Source organism: Scomber scombrus, chromosome 21, assembly GCF_963691925.1.
Source record: "Scomber scombrus chromosome 21, fScoSco1.1, whole genome shotgun sequence".
NCBI lineage: Eukaryota > Metazoa > Chordata > Actinopteri > Scombriformes > Scombridae > Scomber > Scomber scombrus.
In genome coordinates this window covers 15235912-15250587 of record NC_084990.1, presented here as the reverse complement: position 1 = coordinate 15250587, position 14676 = coordinate 15235912, and the positions used below count along the sequence as shown (strand labels likewise).

The following is a 14676-nucleotide window of genomic DNA, read 5'->3' as shown; positions in this document are numbered from 1 at the left end:
GCCGGTATTATGTGTTGTTATTGGCTGGCGTCTCAGTTACAGTTACTGTTGGTCTGTCTACATGTGAGATTTTTTTTTTTGAAAGGGGGGGATTTGAAGTTGGGGGACAGACAGAGAAAATACTTGGGGTTCATACTATCATAGCAGGGAGTGGGGTTAAAGTAAGCCTTCTCAAACTCTGTGTGTGTAGGAGTGTGTAGATATGGGTCAGCATGTTCATCTGCACTCTTGTACATGCACTGTGTGTATCACTCACACTTCCCCAAATCCTCCCCTCCACACTCACACACCTCACCCCCCACCTCTATGTCAAGTGTCAAAGCTGGAGGATGGATCCGGTTTGATAAGTTCTGTTCTGTCTGGCCACGTGTCAGGACAGGATCAACCATACGGCAGACGAAAACCATGTTCTTCACTCTCCTACCTCCCAATTTTTGGAATTTTTTTATTACTTTTTGGGGAGGGTTGGGTTATGTTCGGGGGCAGGTGTGCTTTATTTTTGGGGGTAAGTTTCATTTTAGCTGCCTCTGTTGACTGGGGAATTTAAAAGGAAACTAAAATGATTTATAGAAGCTAATTTGACTTGTGAGATGATAGTAAACTGCTTTGCTGAATGCAATATACAAATCTTTAGATTAGATCTACAGGATGCTGATGTGTCGTCCAGAGGATTATGAAAATGATCTGTGCTCTGTTTTCTTTTTTCTTTTTATAGAAACAACTTGTTATGAGTGGCCAAACGTATGAAGATTAAATAGAATATGACCAAAATCCTTTTATTTATTTTTTTTAAAGTTTATTTAAATAATAGTGTAGATTTGCTCATAAATATTGATTTATATCACTTTGTGAGACTATAATGTTTCACCCTAGTAATATCTTATGGTTCTAATAAATGAAAAAAAATTCCCACCCAGGCTATAATATAACATAAGTACCGACTTCCCAGCCGTCTTAGCTCTGTGGTGGTTAAGGGAGTGTGTTGACTTTAATATCCTCACTGCTCAGCTGTCAGTGGGAAACACTGTGGTTCTTTACAGTGTCACCGACACTATTTTTTGTAAGAATGGATTTCAGCATTGCTTAAGTGAATTATGACTGGACCCCCCTCTACCTAACTCCTCCCAGTCTGTCTGGCTGACTCTGTGTGTGTGTGTGTGTGTGTGTGTGTGTGTGTGTGTGTGTGTGTGTGTGTGTGTGTGTGTGTGTGTGTGTGTGTGTGTGTGTGTGTGTGTGTGTGTGTGTGTGTGTGTGTGTGTGTGTGTGTTGCTTGCTTGCTCACAGGTCCTCTGGTCAGAGGTGACGCTTGGTTCATAAACTTCACAAGATATTGTAGTTTAACTTGAATTATTGCAAACATTAGTGTAGAGATGTGTGAAGTCATGGTTATATTTTGTTGCTCACAGTGGATTGAAACACACAGCTGGTAAAGTGAGAGGCATACTTAGTTACTTCAGCAGCTAAAGGTTTTTGACTGGGCAGTGCTAAAATTGTATCAACCTTCTGTTTAAGTGTTCAAGTCGCCACAAATAAGATTAGCTACTTTACATTACAGCCCAAAACATGTTTTGTTCGATTGGTGTACAGAGAATCAGTTTAGGTCAGAGTAAGTATTTTTAAAATATGTTTCCCCTGAGAAAAAGTTCTTAAATCGCAGCACTGTCATATTCCTTACTGCTTTGAACATTTAGGTGTTTGAAGTTATTCAGCGTTGTTTGCTACCAAATCAGACTCCTTTTAATGAATGCAATTCTTACCCCCCTATCTCTCTTTTAGCACCCAAGCTCCTCATCCATGAGGCTAAAACTAACTTCCTGTTCATTTTTCCACCCCCAGGCCAGTAGCCGCCCTCCCCTCATTTCCCAGCTGAAAAATTAACAAACAACACAAAGCAATCTGGATCCTCCCAACACACTCACACACACAAATCACAAATTCATGGTGCACAGGCGCCTCCTCTGGGTATTTGGCTGGGATAAATAATCATTCTACATAATGAATGTCAATTAATAGGGGGAGACGTGGCCTTGCTAAGCATGCTCTGATTAGTGTTTCTGTGGGATCTCCTCCCCAGCTGGCTTTAGCCAATCATTTCAGACTCGCCTATCATATCATCCCCAATGCTGCTTCAACTATCACCACAACATAAGCATGTGGGCATGTATCGTACAGTCTGAGTTTTAATAACTGTTACCTTTTTTTTGTTTTAGTTTTATCCTTTAGGGTGAAACCTTAGCATGACTTAAGACAGATCCTTAGCAGCAGGATATAAAAATATACCGTTACTTGTGTTGCATAAGACATGGTTTAGTAGATGCAGTATGACACTGTCATGATAATGTATGCATTTATTCAAGGATAAAGTGTCTACTTATGAAGCTGGGCTACTTACAAACACTAGCTGTAATGAGCTCTCTGGTGTTATGCAGTGAGAGCATTACAGTCTGTCTGTGAAAAGACAACGTGTCTTGTTTCCCCTTGCAACTGATATATATCAGTGGATATAAATATGTGGCTGGAGAGACATATGTGCAAAAGAGTTGTGCAAGGTCTCTGCAAAAAAAACAACACACACACAAAGATGTAAGCAAAAAATAACTTTTTTGTTATATTTTGTTGCTTCCTTTCTTCCATAGCTGTGAGCTTTAAAGCGCTTGTTTGAGGCTACCGCAGGTCTGAACTGGTGGACTGAAGGAGCTCGACTGGTGTGTGGAGCTCAGACTTGGGCTTTAGAGGGTAGCAGGGTGACTGAGCAACCAGCCAGCCCCCCCTCCCCGGTGATAAATGGCCACAGCATGGGCTATTCATCTCCTGCTTAGAGAAGTGGACAGTGCTCCCCGCACCCCCTCCTCGGCCTCTCCTCCACCCCTCCACATGTCAGCAAATGTGATAATTCTCTCATTTGTCAGGGGCAGCAGAGGGTTCGGGGTTGGTGTGTGTTTGTCTGTGTGCTTTGGGTGCTTGTGTGTGTAAACAAACTCTGGAGAATTTTTGGGGACACACACACACAGACACGAGAGGAGATGCTTACTCTGCTGATGCTTTGGCCTGTAACTCCTCAGCACACCAGCACCCACTCTGTATCCTTCTCGTCTCTCCGGCCCTCAAACATTTTCTGGCCCTCCCACCCCAGCTTTGTGTTTTTTTGGTACAAAGCCCGCTCTTGTCAAGTTTACTTAGGTCACAGTGGGAAAATTTAAATGTGCAAAAGAGTGAGTCGTTTTATGGCAAATTCCATCTGTAATTCAGTGATTTTATTACCTCCAGGAAACTACTGAGCCACTTTTTCCACTTTATTGTGCAAATAAAGTTATAGACCCTGTCTGCTGCTTGTGTGCGTGTTTGTGTGTCATGCTTGTTTATACATGTCTTGCTCTTTTTCTTGTGTGTATTCACATGCGTACACAGGCCTGTATGAGATTTGTGTGTGTGTGTGTGTGTGTGTGTGTGTGTGTGTGTGTGTGTGTGTGTGTGTGTGTGTGTGTGTGTGTGTGTGTGTGTGTGTGTGTGTGTGTGTGTGTGTGTGTGTGTGTGTGTGTGTGTGTGTGTGTGTGTGTGTGTGTGTGTGAGTCAGAATTCATGTAGACAGGAGCACTGCAGTTTTGGAAATATATTGTGTGTGTGTGTGCGCGAGTGTGTGTGTGTGTTTTATTCTCCCATGTCATTTATTAGTATGATTGTATACTAATAAATACCATGTATGCAGACCTCATGGTAGCTATTAAACACGATAAGCCTCCAGTTGATGGCTGGTCATTTAGTTTGCACATAAACATGTGACTGTTTTACGTGTTTTACTTTTCTCTGTAGGCACTATATGACTTTTGTGAACCCAACCTAATCTCTCCATCTCTCTTTTTCTTTCCCTCTGTCTCTCTCTCTCCCTCACTGTTTCTCCAGGATCATCCAGAATCGTATCCTGGTCTTCATCCTCGGAGCCATCATCCTTCTCACCATCATCCTGGCCATCTATTTCAATCTGCGGGGCCACTGATCTCCCATGTACACACACACACACACACACACACACACACACACACACACACACACACACACACACACACACACACACACACACACACACCCCACCCCCACCCCCAACACAAACACCAACACCAACACACTCGCGTGATTAATAGCGACAAAAGCGTTGTTCTGTTGTAATTAGGACAAATGGTCCCCATGAATCACTGTTTCCAAAGCCTGACAGGGAGCTTTTTTCCATCTCTTTCTCCTTTCCTGTTTGCTGTTTCTTTTCTCTTTCTTTTTTCTTTTTTTGCTACCCTTTCGTTGTTTCTTTCTTTCTTTCTTTCTTTTTCCATTCTCATCTGTTTTTTCCTCTCTTACATCTCCAGGGACACAAATAGGGGGAGATGTTTTTATGATAGTTCATGTTTTTCATGGTGTTGATCTGTGTGCTTTCGCAGCCCATCCTGTCCTCGGGGGCACATGGCCTGGGATTTTTTTTGTAACTCTAAGCAGACTCGGATATGTAGATCTTTTTCTTTTCTGTGATTGAGGTGCGTCAAGTGTTACTCAGGATGTGTTTGTGCGCATGCATGGGAGACAGAGAGACAGAGAGGTGTAAGAGTGTTGTGTATGTTAAGACAAGTGCATGAGTGACAGTCATAGATTGGGGGCCCACACTATGTTTGTTATAAACACCAACAGTAGACACACATACTGTTGTATGTATGAGAGTCTGCAACTAAATGATTCAGCTGTTCTTCATGTAGCCCCAACACAGCACAGAGGACAGTGCCTTCAGATAAGATATGCTGTTCATGCTCCCCCTTTAAAAAGCTCAGCGGAGCCCAAAATAGATGAGTGGCACTGCCTTGAAACACGCGGATGCACATAAAATGGTTCAGGTCAGTTCAACTTCAGTTCAGTCAATCAAGGTGAAACTATTTTTCATTTTAATAAGATAAAACTCTATTTTCAATTTTTCAATAGTTTTCAACTGTCGAAAAAATAAAATAAAACCAACTCTTTAAATATGTTTAATACAAAAGACCTGTCCCCAACCTTGCAACATACAATACATAAATACAACACAGATAAAGGTTTATTCTTACATTATAACCAGCTTTCATTACCACATTTGGTACAGTGCCCCTGTATTTCCCAAACACAGCTCATTCCTCTTTTTTGAAATAACTGTCATTGTGGAAAATGCTCGGCATCATACTGTATGTACTAACATTTAAATCTACATCATGTATAGTGTTTTTGCTCTCAATACAAGTGATTCTGTTACTATTTATTTGTAAATGTATAAATGAGTTTTCAATTAAAGATTCTGTGCTAGAACTGTATATTTTATGAAGTTAAAATCTATTCAAAGTGAAGATTAACCATGTGTTTTCTTCAGATTTGGTTGTTCAGTGATTAGACTAAAATTCAGACTGCACAGCAGGACCAACTGAATAGTGTTGATTTCTAGTTTTGCGTCTTAAAGGTTTTTTTTCTGTTCTTATACAGTAAATGGATCTTACTAGTTTGAGAGCTTGTAAGTTCTGAAGATTGTGATGCAGTCCTTGTTTCTGTGTTTATCTGTACACTGACTGATGATGTGATACATTTGCAGGTGTTTGAAAAACGTGCGTTTGAGTTTACTGCTGTTTAATTCTTCGGGGGAAAGCCATTCTTCAGGGTATTGTGGAAAAAGTAAATTTAAGAGCAAGTTTGGAGATTTTTCAGAAGTTGAGATACATGAAGGTAATGCTCTGTACACCACAAATACACACTCTCACACAGCCATGCACATACAGTAGATGCACAGTATTAGATTGTGCATGTGTCTCCTGTGGCCGGTGTGGCTGTTCCCAGCGAGGACATTTGCTATTCTGTTTCAGGGCCGCGGTCTTCATTTTCAAAGATGCGGGGGTGCCCCACACCCCCACCCTACCGACCACCATTTCACAGGCCCTCACCAGCCGCAGCGCCGCCGTTTGCTTCAAAGCCTCAAATTAATGGCCAACAAAATAGTGTGCCTCTGACCGTCCCATGCGGGGCCGACCCACCAAGAGTTATCATTAAAGTCAAGGAATAATGAAAAAAGGAAAGGAGAAAAAAGGGGTGAGAAGGAAGGAAGTGAACAAGGAAGCATGGAGGTGGGGGGTAAGGAAGGGAGGGGGTAAAAATCCCTGGCAGTTTGACAAACCTCATCTGGTAATGACCCTCAGTGATTGTTTTTTCACCCAGTGAACTGTGTGTGTGTGTGTGTGTGTGTGTGTGTGTGTGTGTGTGTGTGTGTGTGTGTGTGTGTGTGTGTGTGTGTGTGTGTGTGTGTGTGTGTGTGTCTCTGCATGCGCAGCCTACCTGCGTGCAAATGTGCTCTCTTCTCTTCCTCTCTCTTTCTCTCTGTCTTTCCCCCCCCTTCCCTTCCCTCTTGCCACCCCCCAGCCCCCTTTCTCTCTACCTCTCCTGCCACCTTTTCTCCTCCTCCCTGTCCTCCCCTCCCTTCTCCCTCCCTACCTCCCTCCCAGCCTGTCAGATGAGCGGAGCGATATCTAGTGAGTGAGCGGTGGAAGGCAGCGTGGCGGCGGCTTCTATTTGAAGTTGTAATGGTGTCAAAAAGTCAGGGCTGACTGACAGACGTCAGTCCCACAGGGCCTCATTAAAAACAGACCCACTTGACAAGGAAATAATTGAGCGCCGGCGACAACTCAGGGGCCCCTCTGCGTTTTTAGATGTTTTTATTTTCTTTTCATTATTAGTGCCGAGCTATTATGTTCATTAAGAAATGGCATTAAAACAAGTTTTTAAAAGCGAGGAAAGGGAAGGAGGGGCAGAGGGAAGGCTGGATGCATAGAGGTGGGGAGATAACGATTTGTTTAGAGCCCCCATCCTGTTTTATTATTTAAACAGGAGCACTGTCATGTGATACCTTGGCAGACGTCGGCTATCATCTGCCTCTCCTCCCTTTTTCCCCCTCTTTTTCTCCTTTTTTCCCCTTTACCCATCCCTCATTTTCCCCTGCTTTTATGTTCCCCTTCTCTGTCCATCTCTCTCTCTCTCTCTCTCTCTCTCTCTCTCTCTCTCTCTCTCTCTCTCTCCACCTGCCCATCTCTCCCTTTCCGTCCCTTTCTTTCTCTCCCTCTGAGCAGCGGGTGTCGTCGGAATATGAACTAGATTATTCATCAATGCCCCCCACGCCCCTCTACCACTCCCCCCATTCACTGATTTGGTTTTCGACAAGCGTCTCACCGCAGAAGGCTGAGGATGAAAACTTGTCAAAAATAGGTTATATCTTATTCCAAGGGGCAACAATAGCAGCAGGTACAGACACCTTTTAATATTTAATTTAGACGGGTGTTAACCCTCCTTAAGTGACTGGAGCTGTGTCTTCCATACAGACACCAGGGCCCACATGCATATACGATGCGTACGCACAAAAACCATGCATACGCCTTTTCCTGCACATAGACTGGTATTTATAAACACAACATTTGCAGTGAAAATGTGAACACCTCACACTTTCTTCATGCATTCTTCATTCACGTTTTTCTTAAGCAATCTGAGGGTGACGCGACGAGGTGGAGATGAAATATAAGGTGAGAGACAGAATCTTTCAGTAAAACACTGTGTAGGCTGACAACCAGCTGCACTGATTGTATGATTGTTTTTTGCGTTTTAACAGATTTGTAAAATGCCAATCAAAGGCACATTTATTAAGGTAACATTGGTTAATTACTTTTGTGTGATTAATTTGATCACTCTTAATTTACATTAAAGTCAACATTTTATTTTGCTGTTAATATTCTTTTATTATAACTTTAGTTGTGTCACACCTCATAACGTCTGTTTAGACATGAGAGCAACAAACTAATCATTGATTACATTTTTGATACATCCCTGCCTATGATAGCTCACAGGTCCATGTGATGAATTACTGATATGGCTGCTATGAAGAGCTGCACAGCAGTGCATAATGGTCAAGTGTAATGACTGTTTTTTACTGTTGGAGAACCTTGCTGGTGAAACTGCACTTCTTTCCTATTTGTTTCATTGATAGTTGTAGACTGATGTAGGAAGCGGTGAACTGATATGAAAACAGCTGGTTGAGGGCATGTCTTCAACCATTTATGGCTAATTGTGAGAGTGGAAATGAGGCTCAAGCACACGCATTCAGTTCCTCAATGACTGAAATGTATAAACAAGAACCATGCATAGCACAGCTTTAAAAATCTGATGAGAAGATGCGTATTTCTGAATTTGTTCGTACACACAGTCTTAGTCATGACAGAGTTTTATGTATCTGGTCCCAAGAGAGAAACTGGGGGGAAAGGGAGCAAGAGAGAGCGATCAATTATATATGTGTCTGAGAAGTGATTTTGAAGCTCTCCCTGCGTTCTCCTGTTTGCTAGAGACAGTTTCTATACCAACCATGTCCTTAGCCTGGCTGTCCTGTGAAAGTGAAAAAATATTTTCACTCAAATCACATTTAGTTCCAAACGCTGCTGTGCCTTTTTGATACAGTAATGATAACACAAGTGATCGTATAGCAATGGTTATTTCATCAGCAGAAATTATTTTCCAGAGGAATTATCTTTTACACCACTGTCATGTCTGTCATCAAGATCCCTTGTGCCCAGCTCAGCAGTTATTATTGCCTTTACTGGCCTTCCCTACATGGTTTCCATGAAAGTTTAAAAAAAGGAACGTTCTTCAACAAGGAACCTCTGTGATGCTCCACCATTACAAGAAGCCTGATGTTTGTCAGCCATTTAAGACGACAAAGGATTGTGACAAGTGTCATTTGAGCTGTCTGTCCCCCAGTGGAGGGCGGGCCTTAAACAGGACAAACAACTCCAGTGGTGGGATTACAACGCGAGGGTGGGCGCTTCATCCGCAGGAGTGTCCATGACGGTGCCATCCCCCACTACACACACACCCACACATACACACACACGTGTTAAAAGACGCCCTGCCACAACAGCTACCAAGAAAAACCCACAATGGCACTGTTTGAGAACTACAATGAATCTTCTACTGTTTGATTCAACACACACACACAAAAGCACACATGCACTAACGCACATACGGTGGACACCCCCCCAATAAAAAGACACACACGCTCTAGTGTACAGCTGTTAGAAGAGGAGCCATGTTCTCCGTTTGTACACGCCACCAGTCCTAGCAGAATGGCTTTCTTTCTCTCTTCGGCCCTTTATCTGTCTTTTCTTTCACCCCCATCAGTGCTGTAGACCATTTTAATGGTGTTTGTGCTCACAAAGCGATGACAATGGCCCCCATTATTTAAGGAAGTCACAGGGGCTGCAGCCATACATACATGGATGTTTGTATGCCTGTGTGTGCAGGATGTGTCCCCCTGTTTGGTTGAGATGGAGCTGGAGTACTTGGATTTAAAAGGTTATGTTGAATTGTCTATATGCACAAATATCTGTGTCCATCGGTAATGTCTGTGTGACTCATAATTCCTGTCGACCAGGATGTACAGTCTTCATCTTGTTTCCCACAGTAAGACAAGTCAGACTGAGCTGCTTCCAAAACTCTGTAAAATACTTCTGTGATCTCTGTCAGTGTCTGTTGTTAAATATCTGTCATTAAAGCAGTTCTGCATCTCAGCAACCCAGACGTTGTGTCATAACTTGTGTAGCCCTCCTCTGTCTGTTATAGGCTGTCGTCGAACACAAAAAACACTCAGGGGAGGAACCTGACTGACTCCTCATGAACAAGGAAGGAGGTAAAGCTACTGGCAGTAGCACTGTCTGCCTCCTTTTTAATTGTGAAGGCACACCTAGCTTTATGCAGAAGACACTCTTAATAGCGTTTTACCATGGAGACAATAGAAATACAAAAAGCCGGGTCAGAGCTAGGCTGAGCCAGGCTAAACCACTGAGCACCCCCTCCTCTACTCCTCCTCTCCCCTCCATCTCCATCTTACCTTCCATCTCTCTCCCTGTAGATTTCTGCCACAGCCTTTGAACTGAAATTAACACTTTACCACTACAAAGACATACAGTTGTAACCAGCCATGTCATTTGCATGATAATGTGGAGTTGGAGAAAATGGAGCCATTTTTGTTTAGCAGACAACAGGGTTTTTTTTAAGATTTTTTAAGTTATTTATTTATTTGTCATTATTTGCATGTCCTTTTCTCTTTCAATTAAATACCTCTCTGTGGCTTACTGGATGTGAATGAATGTGCAGTGTCCCCAAGTAGATGTTAAAGATGAGGTTTAAAATGTTTTAGTGCCACCTGTGTCAAATGGAGGTCTTTGGTACACAAGCAAAAGGAGTGATCAAATTCCTGACTGTGGTTTTATTCTGTATTTTTTCTTCTCTGTTGCTGTCCATTTTGAAAGAGGATGGATGATGGAAAGGAGGAGAAAAGTCAGTATAAGCGCAAACGAGGCCAGGTTGCCTGGGAGGCACTCAGTGGCCTGGACGTTCAGCAAGAGAAGGGTTTAGTTGGGCTCGCCCCTGTACAGTGATTTACTTTGCATATGGTGTCTTAGCAGACACGATTCTAAATTTCCAACTGGGAGGCATCAGTGGAGGAATCACTGTCTTCAAAAGACGGCCTGCCAGTCACGCTCCTCCCGTACTCGGAGATCTGAGCGCACGGTGATAACCCGCGACATCTTTCTGGAAAAACGGGGAGTCGATCAGCTTTGATGGAGCACATCCGCCATGACAGGCTACTGAAGAGCTCGCTAATGAACTGGGGAGGGAGGGGGGGCATCGCTTAGCATGACAGCACAGAGGAGAGGGGTGGTGGAGTGGTGGATGGATGGATGGATGGACAGATGGATGGAGAAGGTGAGTATTTGTTTGCTGTAAAGCATCCTCACCATCTAGATTTGCAGGTGGATGTATGGGTACTTGGACAAGTAGAAGACAGAAATGCGTGTTGCATTGTTTGGGGGAAAAAAGGGGACCTGCTCCAATACCCCCAGCATCCCATTGCCTACTTCCCCCCTCTACGAAACCTCCGCCTTAGATGGTTGGTGGTAATTAAATATTCATGAGAGGGCATCCAATCCCAGAGCTCGGTGGCCAGTTTTTTTCCATGTAGGCCAGGAAGTGGATTGGATTCTTATGAGGGGGCCTGCATCAGGCTTGTGTGTGGGGTTAATTGAATAAGGAGTCCAAAGGTTACAGAACCTGTATGATGTCCTGTTATATCGCTCCACTAGTGAAACACTCACCATGTACAGTCATTTAAAAAATCCAGGTATCATTCAAAGGCAGATGTTTAAGTCAGTTTGTTGGCCTCTCTTGATCAGTTTAGATGTTGTACCAGGCTTTGATATATTTTAAGTCAGTCCCGTTCCATCAAATAATTCACTCAACTCAAAATTGCAAAGAAAACTTTTCACTGCAATGCCTATGTACGATCTCTGCGCCACACAAACAGCCCTGCAAACACAAAGCTGCATCTCCTAAAACAGACAGACCAACGCACACACTCACCTAGGCGTACACACACAAACACACACCTCTCTATTGAGACGTATGGATGTGGCAACAAAATGCACAACTTTTTGTTCATCTCAAGGACTTGTGAGGGCCCCAGTGAACTGAGAGGCCATATTGATTTTCCCTCTTTTCATGCTGTGACTCTGGGATTACCCATTTTCTCATTCATTTTTAAAGACAACTCGTGAGATTCTTCCTTCCCCTTTTCTCTGTGTTTTTTTTTCTTTTTCCATCACCCCCCCCCCCACACACACACACACACACACACACCCCACCCCAACCCCTTAACAGACACACACACACACAGACACACACACACACATACACACACGCCCCCACCAGCACAGCAGTTGTACCCACCCCTTTTCCACAGCCAAGTCCCTCCTTGACCCTGAAAATTGTAATTCTGCCATAGATCACAGCTGCTGAATATTAGGGCTTACAAAAGCAGTTAAATAAAATATGTTGAAATCGTCCAATCCCAAAGGCCACAGCTGAAATTCTAATCAGGTGAGAGAAAGGGGAAGGAGTCAGCAGGGGGATTATGGGTAAAGAGAATCGTCTGGATCTACTGGGCAAGAGTGAAGAGCTGACATAGAAGAGGAGGGATTGAACCCAAATCATAGCAATCATAACGCTGTGTCATGTGGTAGGGCGAACCACTGTCAAGTCGTTTGAACTGTATTATGAATGAAATTGAACTTAAACTAAAAAGTCTAACTAAATCAAAAGAGTGCAATGTAATCTACTATTTTAACAACAACCTGAGCTGTATTTTTAGGCTTGAATTCCTCAGTTTTTGATTCACAAATTTAAAAATATCCAGACATAAAACACATGCATCCGTTTGCTTACCACATGAATTGTATTTATAGGTTTTACATAATCACAAACACATTTTAAGAAGCATTTGAAATGAATGAAACACATCATTTCAAGTAATTCACGCCATACTGTTATCCATTATTACTGCCAATATCAGCATTGCCTCTAGCTAAAGGTCTTCAAAGTCGACAGCTACTCGTAACCTGCAGTGTCAACCAAACTATTTGCAAAATAATTGAGTCTCCAGGTATTAATGCACTCGTTTTATGCTAAACAGGCCAACAACACTTTTGGCCTATAGGCCTTCCTTTGACCGGCGTGGGAGGGGGTCAAAACATATTAGCCTAATTATTCTGTTGGCGTGCTTGTTAAAACGAACCACAAAGGTTGACCCAACTGAGGACTATACATGCTGCTTCACATTATCAGATTTTATGTTATTTTTCCATAGAGTGAAGAAAAAGTCATTTCGAACAGCTCCTTAAATAAATGAAAGACTTATGGCATCAAGAAACAACACGTTTTTGTTTTTTTCAAGGTAGACATGCACTAAAATAAATATTCCTTTAAGTGAAAATGAACGTCATGCTGCGTTGATGTGATCAGAAAATCATGAACCTGCCTTGTACACAAGCGTGTCATGAGTGCTCTGAAAACTTTTCACACTCTCTTTCTTCATCGTTCCCGCCAGTGAGCAGCTCGGACTCAGCCACATGTAAAAACGGCTGGACAGTCCAGAGAGGGGTGATTGATCGCGCTTCAATCCCTAGCGGTTCTCCAGACAAGGAGACGCTCGATTACACTCTGGGATCAAAATGCTGAATTCACACACTCCCCTGCAGAGAAAGAGAGGGAGAGAAATAAAACACCCAAAGACCTTTGCCAGGCAAATGCTGCACACCACCCAGCAGTTTCAGCTCTCAGGAATTATGCTTTGTCTGTTTTGGAAAACCAAATAATGCATTCACCTTCATTCTTTAAAGCCTTAGTTAGTTCAAAAAAACAACTACAAAAAAACAGCAAAACACATCAGCTGTATTTGTTGTACCTAAAACTAACAAAAATGAGAATTACCCTTATTCAAACCTTAGTTAGGCATGTTCACAGTGATAAAGGACTGTGAACACTTTCTCATTTGTCCACGAGAGAGCTGACCACTTCCAAATTAAGTGACGTGGAGTAGTTTACCGTAAATGCAACTAAACTGAGCTAAGAGCGCACTACCTATTTTTCTGGACATTCACACAAAACCAGCAGTTGGTGGAACAGATAATTGACAGCAATCAACTTTCTCCAGTTCCACCTCCACAGACTGACATCATGATATGAACACAAAGTCTTAAAAGGCTCTGTAAACAAAACTGACATAAATCTATCTCACTAATGCAAAGCAGACATGTTTAGGAGTGCTTTAGTCTGATGTTACATTTTTACATTCTAAAAGTTTCTACTTTTAAAAGTTCTTGGAAAACTTTTTGTTGCAGGCTACTTATGTCAAAAGCAAAATATTGATTCACTATTGTTTCATTGGCTGATTTTTTCCCCTATACTATAATGCATCAATGTGCTTTCATCTTTCACTGTTATAGAAATAACAACATCTAATACGAATAGTACCTGAGAGTCTTAATAACTGCTGGTTACAAATGAGAGTTTTCTTTAAAAATATATATATTTTTCAATGCCGTATAGCAGCGTTATGGCTTCTGTTTGTCATGCCTGCCTGTTAAGAATGAATCGATCAAATATTTGGCCAGACTTTGAAACCACATGGATTCAGTTAGAATTCACCTTTTGTGTCTTTGTTTGTATAATAATATTGGGAAACCAGACTGACTCAACACAAGAACAAAAGCTCTATCTGGAAGTTTTGTCAAAGACTGAAGGAGTATAGGGGAGGACACAAAGAGGGTAAAGGGTTTTCAGCCCTGTGTGGATGTGGCAGCAGCAGAGGTGCCACAGTCAATACAAAAGCACTGTAGTGTTGTTGTTTGTTTTTTTTTTTTAATGTACAGCCCACAGAAATGATGCCAATAGACAAAATATCTTTTTCATGACTTGAGTAAGGCAAGCTGCTTATTCAACCCAGCCACCGTTTGTACCCATTGAAATCAAATGTAATATTCTTGTATGCTGAGCTGATGGCAGCGGTTGAAGGACAGGCCATTTAAAAAGGGAATGATCTTACAGTTGCACACATCTAGTGCCTTTCAATGCACGCTGAGAATCGTAGTGCTTATTCAAAGTGAAAATGCTTCCTCGAGTGGTGGTCTTTCTCCGAAACTGGACAATGGGATGGAAAAGTAAGTAAAAGCGGAAGATGGTGTAACTAAGAACTTTTTATTGTGAGTATCTGCCATTTCATAAAGAAGGCAGGGAGGTCAGTAGCTGGAGCACTCA

The 14676-nt window shown here is 42.4% G+C and overlaps 1 protein-coding gene across 3 annotated transcripts in view; it reads left to right on the top strand.

Annotated features, from left to right (window-relative positions):
• vti1a (vesicle transport through interaction with t-SNAREs 1A) overlaps positions 1-9588 on the top strand; it is a 118121-nt gene extending 108533 nt beyond the window's left edge. The window contains exons 8-9 of one of the 3 annotated variants that reach the window (XR_009927627.1): positions 3901-6283; positions 6320-9588. Coding sequence is in view for 1 of the 3 variants with exons in the window: in XM_062442338.1 (XP_062298322.1) it covers positions 3901-3994 (94 nt within the window). In the remaining 2 variants the exon portion in view is untranslated. Of the gene's footprint in view, positions 1-3900 lie in introns of all 3 variants that reach the window. The other 2 variants (XM_062442338.1, XM_062442339.1) reach the window with 2 other exon arrangements.
• Positions 9589-14676: the final 5088 nt, after the last annotated feature.